Source organism: Haliotis cracherodii, unplaced genomic scaffold (assembly GCF_022045235.1).
Source record: "Haliotis cracherodii isolate W230 unplaced genomic scaffold, xgHalCrac1.p SCAF_1, whole genome shotgun sequence".
Taxonomy (NCBI): Eukaryota; Metazoa; Mollusca; class Gastropoda; order Lepetellida; family Haliotidae; genus Haliotis; species Haliotis cracherodii.
This window is the reverse complement of record NW_027266264.1, coordinates 12,424,095-12,448,483: the sequence shown is the minus strand read 5'-3', so window position 1 is coordinate 12,448,483 and position 24,389 is coordinate 12,424,095. Positions and strand designations below refer to the sequence as shown.

General features: G+C 39.4%; 2 protein-coding genes across 2 annotated transcripts in view; one reads left to right on the top strand and one right to left on the bottom strand.

Moving 5' to 3' along the window:
• The window catches only part of LOC139472808 (uncharacterized), a 35,425-nt gene extending 11,925 nt beyond the window's left edge, over positions 1 to 23,500 (top strand). The window contains exons 4-5 of the mRNA XM_071255290.1: positions 21,574 to 21,888; positions 22,389 to 23,500. Of these exons, the coding sequence (XP_071111391.1) occupies positions 21,574 to 21,888; positions 22,389 to 23,078 (1,005 nt within the window). The 3' untranslated portion in view covers positions 23,079 to 23,500. The remainder of the gene's footprint in view (positions 1 to 21,573; positions 21,889 to 22,388) is intronic.
• Positions 16,312 to 17,439, bottom strand: LOC139472827 (uncharacterized). The gene has a single exon (XM_071255304.1). It carries the CDS (start codon positions 17,379 to 17,381, stop codon positions 16,401 to 16,403), a length of 981 nt encoding a protein of 326 aa, XP_071111405.1. The 5' UTR covers positions 17,382 to 17,439; the 3' UTR covers positions 16,312 to 16,400.
• Positions 23,501 to 24,389: the final 889 nt, after the last annotated feature.

The following is a 24,389-nucleotide window of genomic DNA, read 5'->3' as shown; positions in this document are numbered from 1 at the left end:
TTGACCAGACAATCCAGTGATTGACATCAGCTGCATCCACCCACTTTGGATACGATGACTTGCATCAACTAAGTCAGCGAGCTTGACCACCCGATCCTGTTAGTCGCCTTTTACGGCAAGCATGGGTTGCTGAAGACTCATTCTACCCCGGATCTTCACATGTAACTTGACTGTTGTAGATATATGGTCATATATATGGACCTTGCACTTATGGTCCAGCCTTGATGATGAACACACAGAGAGGATATTGGTTGTTATTTCCATCTTGTTTATGGGTAATGATCAGCAGTTCAAATTAAGCAGTCTAATACTTATGTTTGAAGCAAGCTAATATCACTAAACCTGGAGGTATTGTTGTGGATCAGATGGTTGCAAACAAAACACCCTGAGTGAGTGAAAGTTGGTTTATTGCAGACAGTAGTGTCACAGTTATATCACATTGATCTGAAAGACAAGATTTTTTTCTAATTCTTGGTTTCCAGAGTTTCTGCAAAAAGTCACCTGAGTATGTTTGCCATATTAAAGCTTGTCTCATCAATCTTGCAGTTGAAATTCATTAAATGTGGCCATGTCAGTTGAAGCCTAATGTCAAAATTTATTATGATCATTTGAGCTTATAACATTGTTTGTTTGCTGTTTGACGGCGGTCTGTAAATAATCGAGTCTGGACCAGACAATCCAGTGATTGACATAATGAGCATCGATCCATGTACTTGGGATACGATGACATGCATCAACCAAGTCAGCGAGCCTGACTACCTGATCCTGTTAGTCGCCTCCTACGACAAGCATAGTCGCCTTTTACGGCAAGCATTGGTTGCTGAAGACCTATTCTTGTAACAGTGTAGAATTATCATAATCATTGATAACAGGTATTTTGCAAATAAATTAATGCATTCAAACTCAAAAATACCACACAAAACAAAGATCACGACCATTAAAGGCTTATTTCATCTGGTTAGTGAGGTGAATAAAACTTGATCCTCAAACCATGCAAACAATGGCTTCTGACAAAATAACAATCAGAAATAAATAAATAACGGTCGTGTTAAAGTGTATCAAAGTCTATTCACAATTTCAAACACATGTAAAGATAATAAATTATACTGAAACGCAATTTTGAAAACTTCAGTATTCCATATATATGTATATTTATATTTCATCATAAATGGCTTACAATAGTGAATGCTTATAACAAAATATAACCAAATATTTGACATTATTTCCTTAGAAATAATTACTTCCTACAGTTACATTCTTCTGCAAATTTGTATGACATAGAAGATATTACAAACTAGTTTAATCTATTTGTAGTTAACTACAAATATAGTTAACTCTGATTTGTCATACATTATTGAAAAGTTATACCTCCCAAAGAGCTTCTTTATTTCTTCATTGAAGTTTGCATTGGCAATCATCTACTTCAAAATAACTTATCCTTTATCCCAATACAAATGTATATAAAAAAAGTGAAGTTTTGTTCCGATAGGACACTGAACATTGTTTTGTATTTTCTGATACGAATTATAGGGAGGTGAGGTGAGGTGAGGTGAGGTGAGGTGAATTGGGGTTTGACGGCCGTTCAAGATTATTGCGACATGCATGCTGTGTGTTGCTGTTTGTACTAGTCTGGACCATAACACAGTTTCACATAGATGAAACACTCAGACACATTTGAGTTGATCAGTCCTTGTTTATTCAATGCCAAGCATCAGGCAGGGTAACAAGTACCATCTTTGAAGGTCTCTTGGTATGACATGGTCACTGGTCAGGGGATAAACCACAGACCTTCCGCTCTCAGAGCAAACGCTCTATCCACTGGACAATGGAGGCAGTTGATACAATATAAGCTAACAGTGCAAACATGCTGGTCCTGGGATGTAGACCCCCATCAAAATGTCATTTAAGTTCCACAAATAGTATGTATGTCTTTTCATTATTTGCAAATCATAAAATAGTCCATGCGGTAATCATGGTAATGTCACATATATGCTTCTCAAAAAATACTATATGAGTTTGGGCGATTTTATTATTAGCAGGTATTCTTTTGATAAATGCAATGCAGCATTCTAATGCAAAAACCTCCATTGTCTAGGGGGGCGGTCGGGTAGCCTAGTGGTTAAAGCGTTCGCTCGTCACGCCGAAGATATTGCTGGAATATCGCTAAAAGCGGCGTAAAACCACACTCACTCAGTCACTCAGTCCATTGTCTAGGGGAGATAACTCTAGGCCTCATTTTGTAAACAACACATGGTCAAGGTCCATTTGCGCACAAAGATATTAATAGCTTTAGGAATGCTGTACACTTAGAGTAACAATAGACAAGGGTTACAAAAGACAAGCACCAACATGAACAATTTGTGACAATGGGCCATACTTGGCCATGGGTATAGTGAAGGGATATTCATGCAGCAGCCATTACCTCTAACATGTTATCACAGAACCCTACAGTGTGTGATATCTGTAACAAGCCAACATTTGGTTGAAAGTGTGGGCATTAATATCTGATATGTAAGCACTATTTTAGTCACTTCTTAAAAGGATGGGTTACCACCGCATGGTCCATTTGTACAAACAGATGTTAGCACTACAAAGATCATAACTCCAATACCTTAACATAGAGTAGGCATAGAGCTGAGTTCAATTTGTGCCAGTGGGTCAAAAACTCCTACCTGGAGACTTAGGACACTAAGGACAGGCATCACCTTTCCCTACAGACTAAAAGGTATGTGTTGTAAATGTGCAGCTATTACACTCAGCCACTGGTCCAAGGGAGTTAACTCTACACAAAACTGACTCGGAAATTTTGTGATATGGAGCAACTGCGGTTATTCCTGATGGACAGAATAGAATCGGGAGAGTAGGGATGGAAATTAGCCAAAAACATCAAGCATAGCATACAGCAATACCTCAAAAATGTTTGAAATTCTACCAGCCCTAAGAAATGTAAACATGTAACCAATTAAAACTAACAAATACTTGTGAAGCTTTTTTTCAATTGTAAGGTGCAGTGTCTGGCATATGTATGTTGGTGTAAAATCTATTACATTGATAAATAAATCAAGCTAACGGGCAGTGAGTTAATATGCTAAGAGAGTTAATACGACAGCATAGGAAGTTCTGCAAAAACAAATGTGTGAAATATATACCGAGTACACAAAGAAGAAAGTGAAGTGGTTTTTTTCATGTTTGAAACAGGAAAAAATCTGTTTAATTTAACCAATATGTGTGCTCTTTAGACTGGTTGAAATTATTTACATTTAGTACGCGCTTGGTTACGTAACCATCTTGTGGTGAAGTTAAACATCACTGCTTCTTGAATTACGTCACTGTCGCACAGTCATTCATCACGCCTCACATCGCATTATCACCTATTACTCTGGATCTTTCTTTCTTTCTTTGTTGTTTAATCGATCCACACAATTGGGATACGATGACATTCACCAACCAAGTCAGCGAGCCTGACCATCCGATCCCGTTAGTCGCCTCTTACCACAAAGAGTATGAGTTCCTGAAGACCTATTCTACCCCGGATCTTCAAGGATCTGGGGGCACGGGTGACCCAGTCGTCGGAGGCGACGCAATTCGCTGTGCAGAGTTTCCCACGCCAGAAATCTATGCTTGTGGGTTCGAATCCCGGTTCGCCCCGGTTACGTTTCTAGGTTTGTCAGCACCATACCCGTGCTTGTGGGTTTCATCGAAGTGGTAATCGTCTGAGACCTGCATCACGTCGGGCTTTCCTCCCACATTAAGCTGACACGCCCCGATATTAAATGCAGCGTTAAACATAACTCACTCGCTCAAGGATCTACTCTGGATCTGTTATAGGTAGACACCAACAATATCCTGCAGATCGTTACTGGCACAATGCACGCGACCCAGTAAGGTGGAAGAGAGACGATCCATACAGTGTGCGAGCTCAGCCCATGTTACCGCTTATAGATGGAAACCAAGCTTCGCTTTCACACAGGTTATAAATAGATTCAATGCTAAAAGCCCTATAGTGACGTCACAACCCCTGTCACAGGAGGTGACAAAACTGTTCTGTACACCTACCTCATATATATATCTTTTTATTACTAATCCTACACACATATGTTATACTTTCATATATTTCCCATGTCCACATATGTCTATTTATAAAAAAAATACCAAAATATAACCCATCGATACATTGAATAGACTCTGAGAACATGTTTGTTGAAGTTACATGACCTCAAAATATTCTCTCACAGGGTAAAAGACCCACACAAAAATATGGGTGCCATCTATCTTAAGGGTAGGAGGGGCCAATTCCTATGTTTCCTGCAATCACTGATCACTAAGCTTCCCAAGACCACCTTAGAATAGGAGGAGCTGCGATGATAAATATAATTTTAATTGGATAATAGACAGTCCCCAATATCCCCCTCAAAGTAACCACAAAGTCCCACACAGAGCGTCAAGAAATATAAATACACATGGCACCTAAGTGATAGCATCACATTCCACTGACAGATACATTACTTTAGGGCAGTTTAACACCGTTTGTTTGAAATTGTCTTGACTGATATGTCACTTAGGGTCTAATTTGTGTGTCAGGGGTCAAAACTGATTGTTTACAGGTTGTGGTGTTTGACATTTGGTCTTAAGCATTCTAAACACAATTTGTCAGTGTTATCACACTAAACAGACATTTGCGCTTAAATAAATCAGAACTTAAATCTCAAATATGCATTGGTTTATTAGTTTTAATTAGGAAGTAGTAACCCTTCACAGAACCGGAAGTAGTCAAGATTTTTAGTCACGTGACCTCTATCAGTGAAATGATTGGCTTAAACCTATCGTCTGCTGTAGCAGAATACAACTGTTACTATTGTGGATTATTCCTGTTAGATTATACCTTGGCTATAGCATTTTTTATGCACAATCATGGCTCAGTTGTGTATTTCAGCTATCATTTTCTTGGCCCTCACTTGGAATACCCTGTGTTTTGCACACTGTCCATCATTATGTGACTTCAAGCTGACACCACTGGAGATGTGCCAAGAAAGGTATGAACATATTGGAATTCTGACACCCATCACACTCATTAATACTCAAGTGGAGAATATGAAGAGTACATTTATACCATACGGGCTATTGTGTGCATTAATATTATGTAGAACTTTAAAACCTTATGGAATTTTGCATCTTGTGAATATATGTGCATTTATTCTGAAGCCATTGGATCTCTTTTTCAAAGCTGGATTATTTTTCATCATTGCCACAGTTAACAGTTTTATGTGTGGGAAAAACATTCTATTCTTTGTTGTTTCTCCTTCTACGAGACCAGGAGGGGAATGCAAGCATTCACCCAAATCCTTTCAATCTATCCCAGCATCATCCAATCAAACCATGTTCAAAATGCCATCCAAAAAGTCAGGTAATTACAGAAAAGATAGAAACAATAGTGGGAATGATGGTATTCCTCCTAAAAAGAAATGTAAAATGTCGTATCATGATGGTAGCCCATGTAGTCCTTGTCAGGTATGGATACAGTTGGGAAAATTTACCAAAGATGGTCCTGATCATGAAATGAATAAATCTTATCACCCAGGTGAGAAAGCATTTAAGTTCAGTGAATATTTTTCGTCACAAGGAAAAATAATAAAACTAACAAAAGACAGTTGTTTATGCAGAGCATGTTATGTCTGCCATCATGACATTGACTTGACAGAACCATGCCCATGCCCATGCCAAACTGCCACACAGTGGATTAAATTCAGTGTCTGGACAATGGGTTTATCTGCTAAATCATGGCAAGAATATTTTAATATCACAAGAAATAATTTTGCTTGTAATGTGAAGGATACTTCGGTAATTTGTAAAGTACATTATATGGAAATGTATAAAGAAAAGACAATGTGCACTTTGTAAATGCAAATCTTCAGGTAGCTGGGAATTTACCAATAAATACATGGATAAAATACAGGCTACATTGACACCACAGTCTGGTATACTTCAAATGTCAAATACAAACTGGATCTGTGAAAATTGCCTTAAACATTTACTGAAAACAAAACCTGTAACAAGTCTTTTAAGTAAAGATATGTCTTCAAACCATAAGTTCATAAGAGATATGGCTTCATTTCTTCTTCAGGCTATTGAGGAAATAAAGCAACAAGGTTATCTGTTGAGAGCAACTATTGTAAAAAGGTTTAGAGACTCACTTCTGCAGGAGAAGGAACGAGATGAACTGGTGAAACGATTTGATAATTATCTTTCAACACATTTTCGAGGTAATCCTCTCATTGGATCCTACTGCGAAAAATTTAACAGGGCAGGTACAATGTTGTACTATAGAGAACAGTACACCAATGTGTCAATAAGAGCTGTATATTAACTTTTATCTGAGAATACTGCACTGGAAACAGAACTGGAAGAATTAAAACATTCATCAATAACAATGTCGATTTTGATTACAGATCATTATTTGACTCATACTCAACTGACACAGAATGCGACAAATGATATTTTATGGGTACTTATTTACACCAACCACTTATGTAGTTTTTGAAAAATGTTCTTGGGTTGGAGAAAGTGGACAATGCCCATTCACATAAACAGAATATGAAACTTCAAACGGCTATTGGTGTTTTGTGTCATATAAAAAACCGGAATGCCATTATGCTCCAAACAATTATTGGACTCTCAGCATATGCAAACGGTTTACGAGATAAAGGGTTTCAAATCTTAAACTTTCTTGGACTAACCTGTGGAATTCATCTCATTCGCCGGGAAGCAAATAAATGGTCAAACAATCGAAATGTTCTTGATGAAATTGACAAAAGAGTATTTTGGAGGATAACATTTGATAACTTGAATTTTAAAAGAAAATTTGCCAAAACCTTAGCAGTAGGAGGGGAAGTTCTTGATAGGATGCTAAATCTCTTGACGGGACAGATATCACATCGAACACATAGTTCTTCAGACACTGCATCAGATTCGTCATCACATTCTTCATCATGTTCATTATCTGAACGCCCTAAATCTATAGATGAGAATACTTTCTTCACCAAATCCACAGAAGAAAAGCAGTCATGGAACCAATATCTAAGAAGTTTAGTCAAACATGGTTTAGGAAGAAAACACTTACAAGTCAAAGATATCAAAAGAACACTATTAAATGAAATATAATCTTCAATGCCAGATTTTACTCCACGTGAACCTGATAATGTAGCCTATGCAACCGTTCAGTCAGCTCAGTCATCCAGCATAACTGATGTTTCCAAATATTTAATACACATTAAACGTGATCTTAGGATCGGTGACAAAGATTTTCCGAAAAGACTAGTTGTCGGAGGTGATCAACAAACATATGCCATTGTTAAAAATCTCATCAAGAAATATCCTGAAACCTTTGCATGGGTGATACCTGTACCTGGAGATTGGCATTTACTGAAGAATGCAGCCGGAACAATTAGAGACATCATATGGGATGGCGGATTACGTCAAATGAGTATACTCTGCAAACACATGAAAGATATCGTCCAGTGGCGTGACATCCATAACATGTTATCTTCCCTGCACGAAACCCTCCTGTATGAAGCTCTTAACGACATGGAACATTGTGATATTAATGGCTTAGAAGAGTGGGTAAGAATAAAAACGTCAAGCAGTAACCTTGATGAGGTTTCCAAATTTTGGGCCCAAATGCTAAGATACTTAAATGCCTACACCGGTTACTTTTTTGCAATCAGATCAGGAAACTTCAATCTGAGAAATAGTTGTCTGCCAGTTATAACAGAACTATTTTTTGCATATTCACATAAAAAATATGAAGAATTAGCATGTCAAACGATGAATGATGTCATTTTGCTTCCTGAAGATATAAGGAATCATTTTCTTCAAGGTGAATGGACCCTTAGCATTACTGCTAATCCATTTCACAATGTTGCCCTTGATGAGGGCCATGAACAAATCATTAATAGGAGGCTGAAAGAATTAACAACGAGGCCCTCAGAATATAGAACTGTGACACTTGCTAACTTTATGGCATACTTAGACAAAATTATGTCACTACTTCAGGACGTAATATTTATATTTAAGAAGAAGAAACAGTATACCAACAGATATGACTATGTTCAAGCCATATATCCTGCCATAAAAGCATTACACATATTCAATTCAAATGAACCAAGAATTCTCAAAAATGTTTTTACAGAAGGTGCAGCAAGTGATCTTGACAATGAAACAAAACATGATCTTTTGAATATTAGTTCAGCAGGTCAATCCCGGATGCGTACTTATATCAGACAACATGCACTGCAACCTCCTGCTGAGGTTCCACGCCGCCAGTGTCGTAGAAAGATGCGTACATTCTCTCGCAGAAAGACCACAGCCAGAACACAGAAATCAAAACTTGGCCAAGTAACACTTCTTCTTAAGAGGGCATATTGTCAGTTGCAAAAAGCTGGAAATTATATTGAAAAAACTGTTGAGTATCCTTTGTCATTTTGCAATGAATTCGGTGAAATAAGAGGGCGTCAAAAGAGCAAATTTAAGGATGCATTGCAAAAAAAAGATGAACTCTTACCTATGTTCCATACAGAAATACCATTCATTATCAAAGATAACCATACTGAAACAGTTATTGACTTTCTAAAATACATTCATGAACCAACGCCCCCTGATGTAAATACTTATGACGATCTTGGAATCTATTATTGGGTACACACTGTTTGCAAGCTTGGAATTCAAAGAGGGGCATCAGTAATAACAATTGTTTTTGACAAACCAGATTTTCTACCTCCTGTTAGATCGAGTTTGCACGAAGAAAGAAAACAGAAAACAAAGACTTCTTTTCAAAACTTCCAGGATCATGAAATCAACAAGACATCTAGAGTTTTTCATGGATCAGAATATGTAACTGCTCTCCAAAATGCAAATTATAAACAGAGACTTATATCCTTTTTAACAGATATGTTCACTGCTAAAGCAAAGGATACGACAGCTAAAGTTAAAATTATCATAGATTCACCTTCATTGGGAACATCACCTGCTTGTATTGAAAATCATACAATTTCTGAAGTTCGGGCTAATAACAAAGCAGACTGTGGGGTTCCATGCATCACAATCTGACTGTGCTCAGGTTGTCATTGTTGCCAATGACACAGACATATGGATGTTTGGTTTGGCAATCATGGAAATTGGACATCTCAGGTTAACAAGTACTTATGACAAGTTAGTGTGTGTTGAACTTGCAATGGACAGAGAATATATACACATAAATGACGGTGTTAATAGGATTAAACAACTTGGTGTTTGGGCTCAAAATACACAGGCTTGTGTATCATTTTTAGCAATATATGTCATGAGTGGATCAGATTATATCAGCAGTTTCTTTGGAATGTCATACCAGCGTTTTATATCCAGTTTTGTTGACTATTCAGATTTCATAAGTCCACATGATGATCCATTAGTAACAGTGTCCCATGAGGGCATTGTATCTGTTTCAAAGGCAGCATATATGCGACTTCTCTGTTGTGCTTGACAAGTATCCACGTATGTATAGACATATGCAACCAAGTTCTTCTGCTCTCTTCAGTTCATTTAAAGTTGCTGGAAATAAGATGAGCCCCGAGATGATGTCATTATTGGAATGGCTTGGATACCCAGTTAAAAACTGTTTGACTTCAAATTTTCAGTTAACTATTGAAACTGATTGGCTTGAGATGGTTCGAAGAGTCTGCTATTTCAGCAACCATGGGTCAAAAGATTTATACAAATTAATACCTCCATCTGACACTGCCTTGAACTTTCATAGATTAAGAGGAGAAAGTATCCTCACTTTAGCTATACAGAGTCCAATATCCTCTAGTGAACATCATACCAAATGCTTATCATATGGATGGATAAAAAAAAAACAATGACATGGAAATAAAATGGGAAGAAAATATAGATGAAGACAGAATACTGTTGACTAAGAAACGCCCGTTGCCTATATCCAAATGTTCATGTAATGCAAAAGAGGGTAAATATGGACTTGGTGGTCGTTGCAGGAGCTGCTGCAAGATGTGTAAGCCCTGTACTCCACAATGTGCATGTAAATCCAAATGTGACAATCCTCATAACATCGGAGGAGAGTGTCCACGTTGCAATACCGTTACTGCACCAGAACTACCTATCAGCACTAACAATTATGACTCAGATTCAACAATCTCTTTCTATGAAAATGAACGCGAAGAAAATGTATCTGATAATGATTCCAATTTTGATTACATTGATTCACAGAACATTGAAACTGTGATGGAAATTGACGATTATTTTGAGGACAGACAAACATTTCTAACAGTACCTCCAATTGACAATACATACTGTGATGATGAAAATAATTCAAGCTGAAGAGACAAATATTATTTTATGAAAAATTACAACAATCGAACTTAGTGGAATGATTTTTTTTTTTGATAATTGAGGAATTGTATTGTATAAAGTCAATTCAAGGTTAGGCAGGAATAGTGTCCAGAACTTATTCACATTGGAAGGATACCACAGAAAAGATATGTGACAACATATTTCCTTGTCAAAGAATTTGTGTGTTGAAAACAATTACATGTATTACCCTTCACACAGCAAACAATGTCAATGAAGAAATGATCAGAGAAATGGATTATTTAAGGTAAGTAAAATCATATTTTGTATGACTTTTCTTGAATTCAGTTGCTGTAAGCTGATGGAGAAAAGGTAAATATTTGTTTCAGTAAATACCCACTTTGTCCAGTTGACAGAGACTAGAGAGTGAATCTGTCGTCTGCTAGCAAACTTTGTTTACTATATGTAGGTCGTACTTGAGAACGAGGCTTGGTTTTTACGGGAAAAGATATCAATTACAGAATTGAGGCTAAGCTCGCACACTGATAAGCTGAACAGGCGGCTAGCAATCATGGCGTGCATCTGCGGCGTGGGGTGTCGGGTAGCACTTTTGTGCGAAGTGGCGGGTTCTTTTGGGCTACCTCATATATCATCATAATTTATATGAGTATATGTACTAATTAGTGTTTCCGATTATCTGCTTTCCAGCGGCAACCCAGACTGGGTTTACCTTCTTACTTGTTGGAATCCAGTCTTCCCTTGGTTTTCACTCGGAAATCTAGTGACAATAAAAATTTGGCAACGCAATTTGCTACATAGCTGGGCCTGGTGACGTTAGCTCCCAATTTAGACCTGCAGCGTTGGTCGGGCAGCGACGTCATTAGGGCGTTAGCATTAATTATCTATTAACAATTATGTTTGGAGACGCAAGTCGCCACATAGTTAAATTTGGCCTGGCATGGTTATGCCATTTAGGCCTTTACTAGTCATTCTCTCAACATAGCCCACCTTCCTCAGGTAGGTGGACTCTCGCTGTAATACCATGCAATAAATCTTGTAGGTGTTTGTGTTTTTTTATAGCTGGTGTTTTAGAATCTTGTATTAGTGGGCGTATGACTTGATGTTTTATTATTCTTAAATATCACAATAATATCTATACTATAAACAGGCTTTACAAATATAGTTGTATGTATATGAGACTATTCAAAGTGTGTGTGATTAATCGACCAAAATTGAAGAGTGAGTGATCATATTAACACCAGTTATCAGTAATCTTGACAGGATTCCAATGTGAGAGAAATGATGCTGTAGTGCGACCATGTAATGTTTATATATAGAAAAGAGATTTATATTTGGTTTGGTGTGGAAACTAAAGCCGCTACTATACCATGCGCAGTTTAACATGGATACATCACCCAGACACAGTATATCAACCTAATTTATAATCAATCACGCTAGACAAAGACGGGCTGAGTTTAAAGGTTCCCTTTTCAGAAGGGACGCAACTCCGTTGTCCTTATTGGTCGATGAACCGGTTTCATGTTTCCAGGACATGTTCACATGGGTGGGAGTTTTACAGGTAAGGCTTTGGGTTCAGTTTAGATTAAGGCCGTTGTAAAAGATGTAATGTACTGATTCAGCTTGTTATACTAGCATAGGAGCATAGGTCATGGTAACCTACTTAGCCCTTGCACATTTAACTAAGGTATCTCCACTCAACCAATGAGGTGAATGGACGAGTCGACAAATGAAGGGGGTAGGGCGGGCTTTCTGTCACTGTGGCTGAAGGTAAACGACGATAACTGAACAGTGGGCGTCGGGATCAAGACTAGTCACTGGCTGTGTAAGTTTTCACAGATTCGAATACATAACCCTGCATATGCATAGTCAGCCTTAGACCATGTCTTGATTAACATCTAAATAACGTGCTAACTCTGACTTCCGGGAACCTACTTTCGGTTCTGAATACAGATGCTTGTCGTGAGAGGCGACTGGCGGGATCGGGTGGTCAGGCTCGCTGACTTGTTTGATGCATGTCGTCGATCCCAAATTGCGTGGATCGATGCTCATGTTGTCAATCACTGGATTGTGTGGTCCAGACTCGATTACTTACAGACCGCCGTCATATAGCCGGAATATTGCTGAGTGCGGCCTTAAACAACATGAAACAAACGAATACTGAATTAATTCAACAGAAAGCGTTAAAAAAATTGCTTTGAGTAATCTCGTTTTTCCTAAATCGCTAATCTATTTATGAGTGCCGTTAAATCATGGATGTCTGAATGGTCAAAGTGAGCTAACGATTTAATTCCAGAAGTTGCAAATACCTCATTCTCAATTCATGGTAGTAACTTGTTTCAAATGTGTCCTTTAAGACTTCGATTGATAAAGCAAATCAAGAATGAAAATATATAATGAAAAATATCTGCTTTTAAATGGGACAGTTGCACTTATGAATGCACCTATCATACATTCCACAGCTATGACACACCAACCCCTTTACTCGGAAAGGGCAGATCTCGTCTTTCGATTTGTTTTCCAGGTATCGAAGGTCAGATAAGGCCGCGTCAATAGGGCTGTACGAGGGCTGGTCCAAACGTTCTAAGCCTAACAAACAAAACCAACAATTGTGAAAGTGTTTTAAATGTTATTTTTCAACATAATCTCCCTGCTTTTCAATACACTTCTCATATCGATAGTGAAGCTTTTCAATTCCAGTCAGGAAGAAGTTTTATGAAGCCACCCTGAAAAAATCATTCACGGCAGCTTTGCCGTCATAGTGCTTTCCACGAAGGTGTTCTTACAGTTTAGGAAACAGGTGGAAATCTCTTGGGGCCAGGTCTGGCGAGTATTGGGGTAGTGATATAGCCTTTGGCAGTTCTTTTTTCCTTAAGTCAAGAATTTAGAAACTTTGGCATCCAACGAGCAGATATCTTATTCATCTGTAAATGTTCATGACTACAGTTTCAATGAATAGTTTCAATGGATCCATGGCTTAGACCTGTGTCTTCCTCAAGTTCAACAGTGGAAATACGTCTATCTGACAGTATAAGTTCTCCTTGATTGAATCTTCATTGATGGAAGTTGAGGGGCGTTCTCCCAGCCTTAAACATAGCTTAACAACAGTTAACATTGGAATAGCTAGGGCACTTATCCCCATACACTTGTGACATGCGGTCATGAATTTATAGGGGAGTACTTTTTCCTAAAGTCCAAAACTTGATGACTGCTCGGTACTCGGTTTTTTCTTTCTATTTCTGTGTCCATTTGGAAACCAATCACGTTCAACTGGCTGTCGCTTATATACAAACAGCCTCAACAGACCAAATACACTTGCAATGAACTATTCAAACAATGTACTACATTGACTGGTAAACTTGTAATGGCCCATAGTTGAAAGTTAGTCAGGTTTAAAACTTTTTGACCAGCCCTCGTAGAACAATAATCAGCATAATGGTACAAAATCGCATGACAAGTTGACATTTTCACTCGTGATAACACCACCCATGAAAATACCAACGTCGTGTGACACTCGATGGCATGTGTTTGTCAAGAAAATACAAATATTTTCTACAGGAATTGAAGCTTACATGACTTAGTTTAGACCAAATGAGTCAAAACGACATTTGAATACATATTAATTATGAATAAGGGGTGACCTTGTAAAACACTTTTCGCTGGTTCTTAACACACACACGCACGCACGCGCACGCACGCACGCACGCGCACACACACACACACACACACACACACACTCACACATATACACTCACTCGTAAACACACACCTCAGCGCATCCTTTGTAATCCCAATAACGTATCGGCAACAAATTTGACATCACCAACAAATAGTACCAGACTACTGTTGTCAATGTTCTCATCAACAAAATGCTTCGAGGGCTGCTTTCAGTCCATTCTTGCACTAATTCATTACCCAAATATATAAATAGTATTGGAATTTTGCCTTATTCCACGGTTTGTGGAGAATCGATTCTGATAAGGGTGGAAGCAGATACCGTTTGGTATATATATTGTATAACAAATGCCATTAACGTACAAATGCATAATATTTCTTAGGAATGGTCTTGAAATGGAAGGTACTACGTACTGAGTTACGTATATATTAAATGTTTTGCAGGTGATACACCATGGAGTGTTATGGATGTGGCATTGGGAAACTTTCGAACGAGTATCCCTCATTTAATCTCACGGAGCAGTGCAAACATCCACGATTCTTCTGCATGAGGGTAAGATCGTCGATGGCTGTCAGCGATGTTCTGAATTAGTGTACATCTGGATATCTCACTACTGGGCCATGCGGAACGTGTAATGTGTTCTCGATGACAGATTATAGTAACGATCACCATACTAAATGTCTTTGAAATGATCTTGTGATATTGCAATTACTCTAAAGCATGAGGGGGCGGTGGGGATAGCCTAGTGGTTAAAGCGTTCGCTCGTCACGCCGAAGACCAGGTTTCGATTCCCGACATGGGTACAATGTGTGAAGCCCATTTCTGGTGTCCCCCGCCGTGATATTGCTGGAATATTGCTAAAAGCGGCGTAAAACCATACTCACTCACCCAAAGCAGAAGGACTGCTGTGCGGCATTAGGCAATTAACACTTACTTTTTATGCAAAGTGTGTCAGTGGCCGGTGCTACCGGCAAGTCAGAACATGCGTACGCTTTTCGCGAACACATGGTGTCATCATCGATTAAGTTATCTATTCATGTTTTCCCCGATATTTTGATTTTTGCACGGGATGGAATCTGTTTCCGTGGGTGATCGGTTTAGATAGATAGATAGATAGATAGATAGATAGATAGATAGATATGTGTGTTTTTGTTAAATAATCAAGTGTGGGCAAGACAAACCAGTGATTGGTATTCTGAGCAAAGTCCAACGTACGCCGTCAGGGCACCGTGACAGGCACCTAACGTAGTCACCCAGCCTTGCCTCCCGATCCATTTCGTCGCCTGTGACGACCAACAGTGGTCACCGGGGATCTATTCTAATCCGGAATCCCTTCGTTCTCTTTTTGCAACGACGTGCAACTATTACAGTGATATGGTTTATAATGATATATCAAATTACGAATCCTGAATCACTCAAATATTTACCAGGTGTTATAAGTGTTGTTATTGCATGTTTAATTATAAATTTGAAAATATTCTGCTTTAATAATGCTGCACATTTGACCACGAGTCTGTTTCCTCAGTGTCGGCGTATTAGTATTAACGCTGGACAGAGAACGACTAGAAGTACCAAAGGAAGCTACCATGTTTGTTCGCCTGTTTCTTCTTGAACGCCGCATTCAGCAAATGAGCTTAATATAATGATATAGAGGTGGGGTGGGCCCTTGAGTTGTTGCTTCCAGTCAGCACTTCAGGACATACAGTTGTTTTCTCTGAAAGGAGGTACCACATAATATTTATAAAATTTCTAGCATGTTCAGTATGCAATTTTACTTAAGTTTGTAAAACCTTAAGACAAAATATTTTTGTACAGTATTTCGGGGAACAGAATATCAAATAGCCGGCCTGCTAGAACATTGGCAATTTTATTACACGAAGACTTCAGAAATTGTATTGGTGTGTGGATAAATGGTTCCAGGGTTAGAAAAAAAACAAAAAAAACATTATATAATTCTCGCCTGCTGGTTTTATTGACATCATTGTATCAACAATCTTCACGATATGAACAGATTACACCTGTAGACATTGTCCTTTACTACCTGCAGATTCATATTCAATATTTGTTACAGCCAGCAGGTATACTTAAATAATTTAATTTAATCACAGTGGGTTGGTGTGTTTACTAAAACAACCAATAGAAAAAAAGGTAACAATATGCATTGAGTTATTATTTACAAAACACAATTACAACACTGACGACGTTCGAATATAAAAATTAACAGCATTTTCATGTTCAAAACATCAACTATGAAAAAATAGTTGATCAAGTTATACCCAAAACTTAAACTTGTTTGCTGGACACACTGGACGTCCTGAAAAAGAAAGTCTTGTGAAAAGAAAGATCCCAGTCCTCCAACAGAGTGTGTGTATCAATCCTCAAACAGTGCTTTGTTCCTCATCTTGGACTTCTGCACCATTCTCTGGACCTGGGCGTAATCTACCTCACTCTCCTCTACGTCAAACACGTCACCTACTGCAGCACTGGCGATAGCAGCAGGCCGGATACTACTAAGGTCTCTTGACCTATACTCTTTCAAATCTCCCATCTGAGAAATAGCTTTAGCCTTTTCACTAACACCTCCCATTCTGGCATTGTTCCGTCTCAACTTTTTTGTTGTGATACCCTTCTTTGCCATTTCTGCTGAGAGATGTAGCTCAATAAGGTCATCGTCAAATTCGACCCCGGAGTCCTTTAAATGTTTAATGGCTGCACCAACTTCTGTCTTCATGAGGCTTTCCAGTGACATCTCCTCCTCCGCGCCGCATACAATGATGGTGGCGAGGTTGTTGGCAGACGCAAGAGGAACGTACTGACCCCCTGTAATGTACGCCAATCCAGTGAAAAAATCCTTGTAAGGTGATATACTTGGCTCGCATCCAACTACGTAAAGCGTGATTTCTCGAGAGGCCAGGTTATTTGTAACTTTAAATGGGTCGTGTCTTAGAGGACAGCCTAATGGAAATCCGTCCCCTTCCATTCCAAGCCCGTGTGGCGGTGCATCAGCAATCAGCACGGCTATCTTAGTTGCACTTCTTCTCCAGGAGAAATTCAAGAGCGCCTGCAGTCCATCTACCACAGCTTCAGGAGTATCCCCTCCTCCTCTGGCAGAACAGACGCTCAACCACGATTTCATAACGGTGACGTCGAAGGTAAAATCATGTTGCTGGGTGACAAAAGTGTGGTCTTGTGGGGCATGGTCCCTATACTCAACAAGTGCAAACTTCACACTTCTACCACCAGTCGAGGATATTTGATCGATAATGCGTCTGATATTTGTTCTAGCAGACTCAATATACGACCCCATGCTGCTTGTGCAGTCCATAACAAAAGCGAGATCTAACAAGGACATCTCTCTGAAAAGGTGTATATCTATATCTTACAATACCGTGTGGTGTTGCACCTCTTCACCTGACCATGGTCTGTGACAAAATGAAATCTTCGTGTAACGTCTATATTTAGACAGGCGTGTTTTCCAGCTTGGGAAATTATACACAGTAAAAAAAGTGTTGCACCCCCTATACTTTTTCATGGAGGGGTGTTTTGAAAGGGTGTAAAGATAACCGAATTAATATTATAACCAGGATTTCGTGTATACCAACAAACCAGTGTATTGTCTATACAATGAACTTAAATGGGGTATTCCATGACCTTATGGCATGTAATAATCTCATGCTGAACTTTTACGAAAAATGAACGAACAACGAAGACGCATTAAGTATGGTGACATCTCAATAATTTTTAGTGACCAAATTCATCCAATAGGGTAAGAATGTCATATGGAGATTTGACGAACACAGTAAGTCAATATCGAGAACTTCCACCAAGCACTTGGATCACAGCTTGAAGTCTTCGTCTCATACCCCTCACCAGACGTTGGAATCGCTCCATGGGCAGCTGCTGCCACTCCTCGTGTAATGCTGCTTCCAATTCACGCAAGTTCTGTGGAGGAGGGTCCCGACGATAAATCAGGCGTCCCACAATGTCCCATACATGTTCCAGAGGATTCAGATCTGGACTCATTGCTGGCCATGGAATCTGCGTCAGAGCATTGTTGTGGATAACCTGGGTCACAGCTCGTGAACGATGTGGTCTGGCATTGTCATCCATGAATATCGGTCTGGTGGCCAGTGGATGTTTGTCAAAATGGGGCACCACAACTGGATTCAGCACCTCTTGGATGTAGCGCTCCCCTGTCAAGTTGCCTCGTATGGTCACTAAATCAAGCTTACAATCAAATGAGAAGCATCCCCAGACCATAACAGATCCACCTCCATATGGTACAGTTGGCATGATGTTTCTTGCAGTATAAGCTGTTCCAGGACGCCTCCATACTCTCACTCTGCCATCCACAACATGCAGAAGGAACCTGCTTTCGTCCGACCAGTGGACTCTTCTCCAGGACCTCAAGTTCCAGTTCTGTCTCAGTCTACACCAGGCTAGACGTAGTCGTTTGTGGTTGTCTGTGAGTTTAGGTCGCTTGATAACCCTTCTGGACTTCAACCCTGCAGCTTTAAGACGATTTCTCACGGTCTGGGTACTGAACTGTTGACGAGGAAGCCAAAGACGTTTCAAGGTTGTGCTTGTAGCAAATGGATGACGCCTTACCACCCTCAACAACGCTCTGTCATCTCTAACTGTGGTCTTACGTGGTCTGCCAGAGGGTCTGCGATTCCTTACATCATTAGTTTGTGCGTATTTTCTGACCAAACGGCTTATTGTTGAGTAGTGATGTCCGGTTCTTCTGCCAATCTCCTTGAACGAAAGACCTGCTCCATGAAGGCCAATAATCTGCCAATTGACTGCTTCTGACAATCGTCTACCCGGCATTGTGGGTTACAATAAACTGGGCTGTCAGAGAACATCTTTTATAGGCGATGTTGAGCTTAAGAAGATACTGCAATCTGCAAATGTCATGCACCATGCAATTCACGTGCTGATTGCTACGTTTTGGTGATCATCTTCCCTCCGAAAACATTACACATTTCACATCAGATCCCCAAGGAATACCTACCATTAAAACCAGAGTCGGGCGTTTTAAATGTTGTGATGTATCAAACGTATTAATGTGGGGGTGCAACACTTTTTTTACTGTGTATATAATCATGCTACTTTCGTTTCCTGATCAGCCTCGGTTTCGTCTAGAATCAGTTATATTTGCATGTGTAAAATGTCATTCACTGAGTTTCACTCTTCTTTAGAATGTTCTACCCTATTTAACGTATGCTGCTAGGTCACAGTGTATATTTAGATCACATTTTGTACTGAAAATGTAACCGTGAAAGTCCCGTTTAGAATTGATCTTCAGCAACCCATGCTTGTCGTAAAGGCGACTAACGAGATCGGTCGGTCAGTCTCACTGACTTGGTTGATGCATATCATCGTATCCTAATTGCATGGATCGATGCTCATGATGTCAAACACTGGCTTGACTCGACTATTTCCAGACCGCCATCGTATGGCTGCTAAACAAAAAAAACAAACTGAATATACTATCATACTTGGGACCCAAAATTATTTGTATTTTTAATAAGTGATTAGTAAGTTAAACTACTGTATATCAATTCAAAACTACAATTCGCACGTTTATCGTTGTTTGTGAATGGTATATCATATTTTGTATTGGCTTCTAAGTTATTACCTATTGCTGTTCATAATGATAAACAAATCTGAAGGCAATCAGACCTGTCAAACTCCTAATTTATTCATGATAATAATGATTAAGATATATGGACTTGATACACAAAGCAAAAGTGACACCACTGTGTGCCTTCAATATTTGCTGTTGTCAAGTGAAAACCTCAGTCATGTAGTATTTAGCAGATACTACCTACAGTTTTACCGTAAGGCAGTGGCCTATATTCCGGCTGCCTGGCAGAATGACAAATCTCGATCCTTGTGTGTGCGGGCGTTTTGTTTAACGGGGCACTCCGGAATATCCCAGATGTTACTTATATTATGGGACCCGTGAAGACCCGGGTTAGAATTTATCTCAAACGACCCCTGCTTGTTGTAAGTCGATTGGTCAAGTTCAGTGATGGTTTTGCCACAAATGGACACAGAGTAATATCGCCTTAAAAATGATTACTTATTATAAATATTTAGGCTTGACGCTGTAATCTAAGCTATCAGGGTCAGTGCGTGCGGACAATTAGCATCGCAAGCATCAGAGTTGGTTAATGCATGTCATCGTAGATTGATTTCTCATGATGTAAATCACTGGCTTGTCTGGTTTGGACTCATTTATTTACAGACCGACGTCATACAAATGGAATACTGCTGAGTAGGGTGTTAAACCACAAACAAACGAAACTTATATATGCTATGGGCATCGAAACGTCTAGCTTCGAAGATACCTATGAACGAAGTCACCCAGACCGGGTGCAGGAGAAAATGTCCCCATGCGAAAATGGCGCCAGACAATTTGGAGAAAAAAAGCCCCAAATTTGAGTGAAAATGGCCACAATTTTGGAGAAAATGGATTCAAATATTGGGAAAAGAAAACTAACATAAATCTGTAGTAACGTAGAATATTTATTGTTTAGACGTTAAGTTTACTTCTTGATAGGAATTTATGGAATGTGACATGGTCGCCGACTGGTAGCCATAGGATCTTCTACACAGACACAGCAAGTGAAGGGAAATACCTCTTCTTGCTGTGTGAGCTCCTTGTACTCAGTGACAGTACCTCCAGGTCCACATTCTCTGTGAATCCATCCCTGACACGAGTCACATGATAAAGCTGGCCGGTTCCACCACACCGTCTTCTTATGCTTGTTGCAATGAACAGTTGTTTTGAATTTATCTGTGGTCATTGTTGTTGCTTTAGTGTTTAAGAGCTCGCCTTCTGCCTTAGCAATTTCGGCTGACCTGTCCCTCTTTGGGACTCATGTGTGTGAGTAGGGTACATATATTTATTGTGAGTTTTAGTATTGATAACGTTTCTGTTTTTGTATTGATAAGATTTTTATTTTCATATTGGTATGATGGTTTTTAGAAATTGACAGAATTTTGTTTGGATGCTCGGTTCATATAGTTCGAGTAGCTGACCATCTCTCAGATATAGAGTTAGTTTGGCCTTCGCTATTACGTCTCCTCTTTAGAAGATCCACTACAGATAGCGGATCTAACTGCAATTCTTGTTTTAACCCAGTCCAGGCTGGGGCATGGTCTTGACATTCCAGTTTAAAGTGGGCAATGGATTCAGGTTGATTGTAAGATGGACATACCTTGTAATGGTTCTTTTTATGACCGAGTCTGAGGCATGAGATGGCTACTTCAACTTTCCGTTCATTTGAGTATGAATATGGCTTTTTGGTGGATCTTGGGTTGATTCTTGTATAGCCATCTGCCATCCAGTTATCAAAGTGGTAGTATTACAAGCGAGAGTCACCCTTCTTCATTATTTTAAACCGACAGATGGGAGTTCAAGTATATCAGCAGGGTAACAGGTCAAAGATCATAACTGGTCGAAACTAGTTATTTTTGCTTAAAACCTTATTGTATAGTGTAGTATTATATGAATTACATGAATGTCCTTGCAGTGTGTGATCAAGCATGTGGAGGCCAATAACGCATGTCCTCATAAGGAGTGTGGCGTTGAAGTAGACCCTGACAGCAAGGTGATGAAGATTCTTGAGGCTACACTGAGGGAGATGTTCCGGGAGTACACCTGTGAATACACTCCACCTATGTCACTAGGCGGAGATGTGGTCAAAGTCACCATCTTAACTGGAGATGCAGTGGTCCTGCCCTACAGTGCAGACCTCACAATCCTTCAACTGAAAGATGCCATCAAGAAAAGGTTCAAACATGATCACAGCAAGCAAAAACTTGTGTACAATGAAAAAGTACTGGAGGTAATTGTTTTATCTTATTTGGGGAACAAATGACTCATGTGGAGGTAAATTCATTTTGGTTATAAAACACACACGTTTTTAGAGGACACAAGGAAACAGGCAGGCCAGCAGATGCACTCATTATTAGTGGTGGGAGCAGCTGATCTTGGGTTCAAACCCCAAACTCTGTCTAATCTTTGGTTTGTTAACACCATACTTGTGTTCCTCCCAAATTGACTACAAACTTAAAGTGTACAAAAATGGGTAAAACACAGGTCACCTGTTAAGGATATGGAAAACAAATTAATATTCAGCTCACAAATAGTGCTTTGAAGACAAATGATAACTGTACAAACATGCAGTGCTTTTAGAATGTGCAGGGAATCACTCATGTAAATTTATGGTTGTAATTAAAACGCAAAATAACCATTTTGTTTTTTTACCATAACAACATTACAGAATCTATCTGAAAGTTTGCCTACGGAGATGTGTATATTGCCTCTGTTGTATTACCGGTACAGGTCTTTGGCAGATCACATAAAAAGATGACACTAGCCGACTATGGCATAGAAGCAAATGCCACAATCCATCTGCTTGTCCTTCTGTATGCAATCCCAGATGACCTGGACCATGTCATCTTTGACCTCCACTGGGGCTATCCCGCCAGCGCTGGGGAAGACAATGTGGACTATCTGGATGCGTCATGCTTTGCTTTCAAGAAGAACATCTACGCCTCTGTTAGCGACTTCATGAATGAATCAGAAAAGTCATCTGCGAAAAAAACTCGTTTCAATCTCATGCGCCATGTGAGAACAGATAACGGATGCAGTGCTGCCATCAAACACTCTGGTGATCGTATGGATGATACTAATAAACGTGGGCACCACACCATTGAAGTTCACATGAAGAAGATCCCAGAGTCGGTGTCACATCTTATCTTCACACTGAGCGCCTTCAAGGCCCCCACTGTCTCCAAGTTTCCCAATCCAACACTTCAGTTCTATGAAGCCTCCAATACTAATGCTGACCTTTGCTCTACATCATTTGACAGAGCAATCCACAGCCGAGCTATCATCATGTGCTGTGTGGCTAAAGACCATGCTGGGAAATGGCAGATCTACGACTGTGGAGCGGAGTCCGATGGGTGTGCTGCAGGGTACCTCAAACTGGTGGCTACCATCAAGAAACTCATGAAAACAGGCATCCTCTAGTTCAGGACACTGAAGGAACGATATCTGCGGAAAAAAGTCCCTGAATCCAAACATCAATACCCTACAACTGAATTTATCCATCCTGCACTGCTGTATGTGTGAGATAGTTTAGTTTTATGCCACTTTTAGCAATATTCCAGCAATATCACGGTAAGCGACACCAGAAAATCTTCAATTCATTCTTAAGAGGGAACATGTGTTTAGTCATGTCTTTATTTATTCATGTTCACATGAAATGATGTAAAATTTTCACACATTTTAGAAGCACCTTGTTCAATAATGCAAGCTTTGTACATGCATCCCGATTACCATGTTTAAATCCCAACTAACCTGAAAAAAATAAGGTGTTCAGGTAATGACCCCTCTTTCATCCTTTTCCTTGTTTGCGTGTTAGATTTTTCTTGTGTTTGTCACGCAGAATAAAATACTGAGTGAGAACATTTGTCTGTGGTAGTTGTTCTTGTGCTCCACGCGCTTCCAGTGTCAGGATGTTCATCACCTTGGTACACTGACAATCCAAGACATGGGATATATCAAATAACTTGATTGTTGATTTGTTTGTTTGTTGTTTATTGCTGCACTCAGCAGTATTCCAGCTATATGACGGCGGTCTGTAAATATTCGAGTCTGGACTAGACAATCCAGTGATTGACATCAGCTGCATCCACGCACTTTGGATACGATGACATGCATCAATTAAGTCAGCGAGCTTGACCACCCGATCCTGTTAGTCGCCTCTTACGGCAAGCATGGGTTGCTGAAGACTCATTCTACCCCGGATCTTCACATGTAACTTGATTGTTGTAGATATATGGTCATATATATGGACCTTGCACTTATGGTCCAGCCTTGATGATGAACACACAGAGGATATTGGTTGTTATTTCCATCTTGTTTATGGGTAATGATCAGCAGTTCAAATTAAGCAGTCTAATACTTATGTTTGAAGCAAGCTAATATCACTAAACCTGGAGGTATTGTTGTGGATCAGTTGGTTGCAAAAAAAACAACCTGAGTGAGTGAAAGTTGGTTTATTGCAGACAGTAGTGTCACAGTTATATCACATTGATCTGAAAGACAAGATTTTTTTCTAATTCTTGGTTTGTAGAGTTTCTGCAAAAAGTCACCTGAGTATGTTTGCCATATTAAAGCTTGTCTCATCAATCTTGCAGTTGACATTCATTAAATGTGGCCATGTCAGTTGAAGTTAAATGTCAATATTTAATATGACCATTTGAGCTTATAACATTGTTTGTTTGTTTGTTGCTTAACGCCACACTCAGCAATATTCCAGCTATATGACGGCGGTCT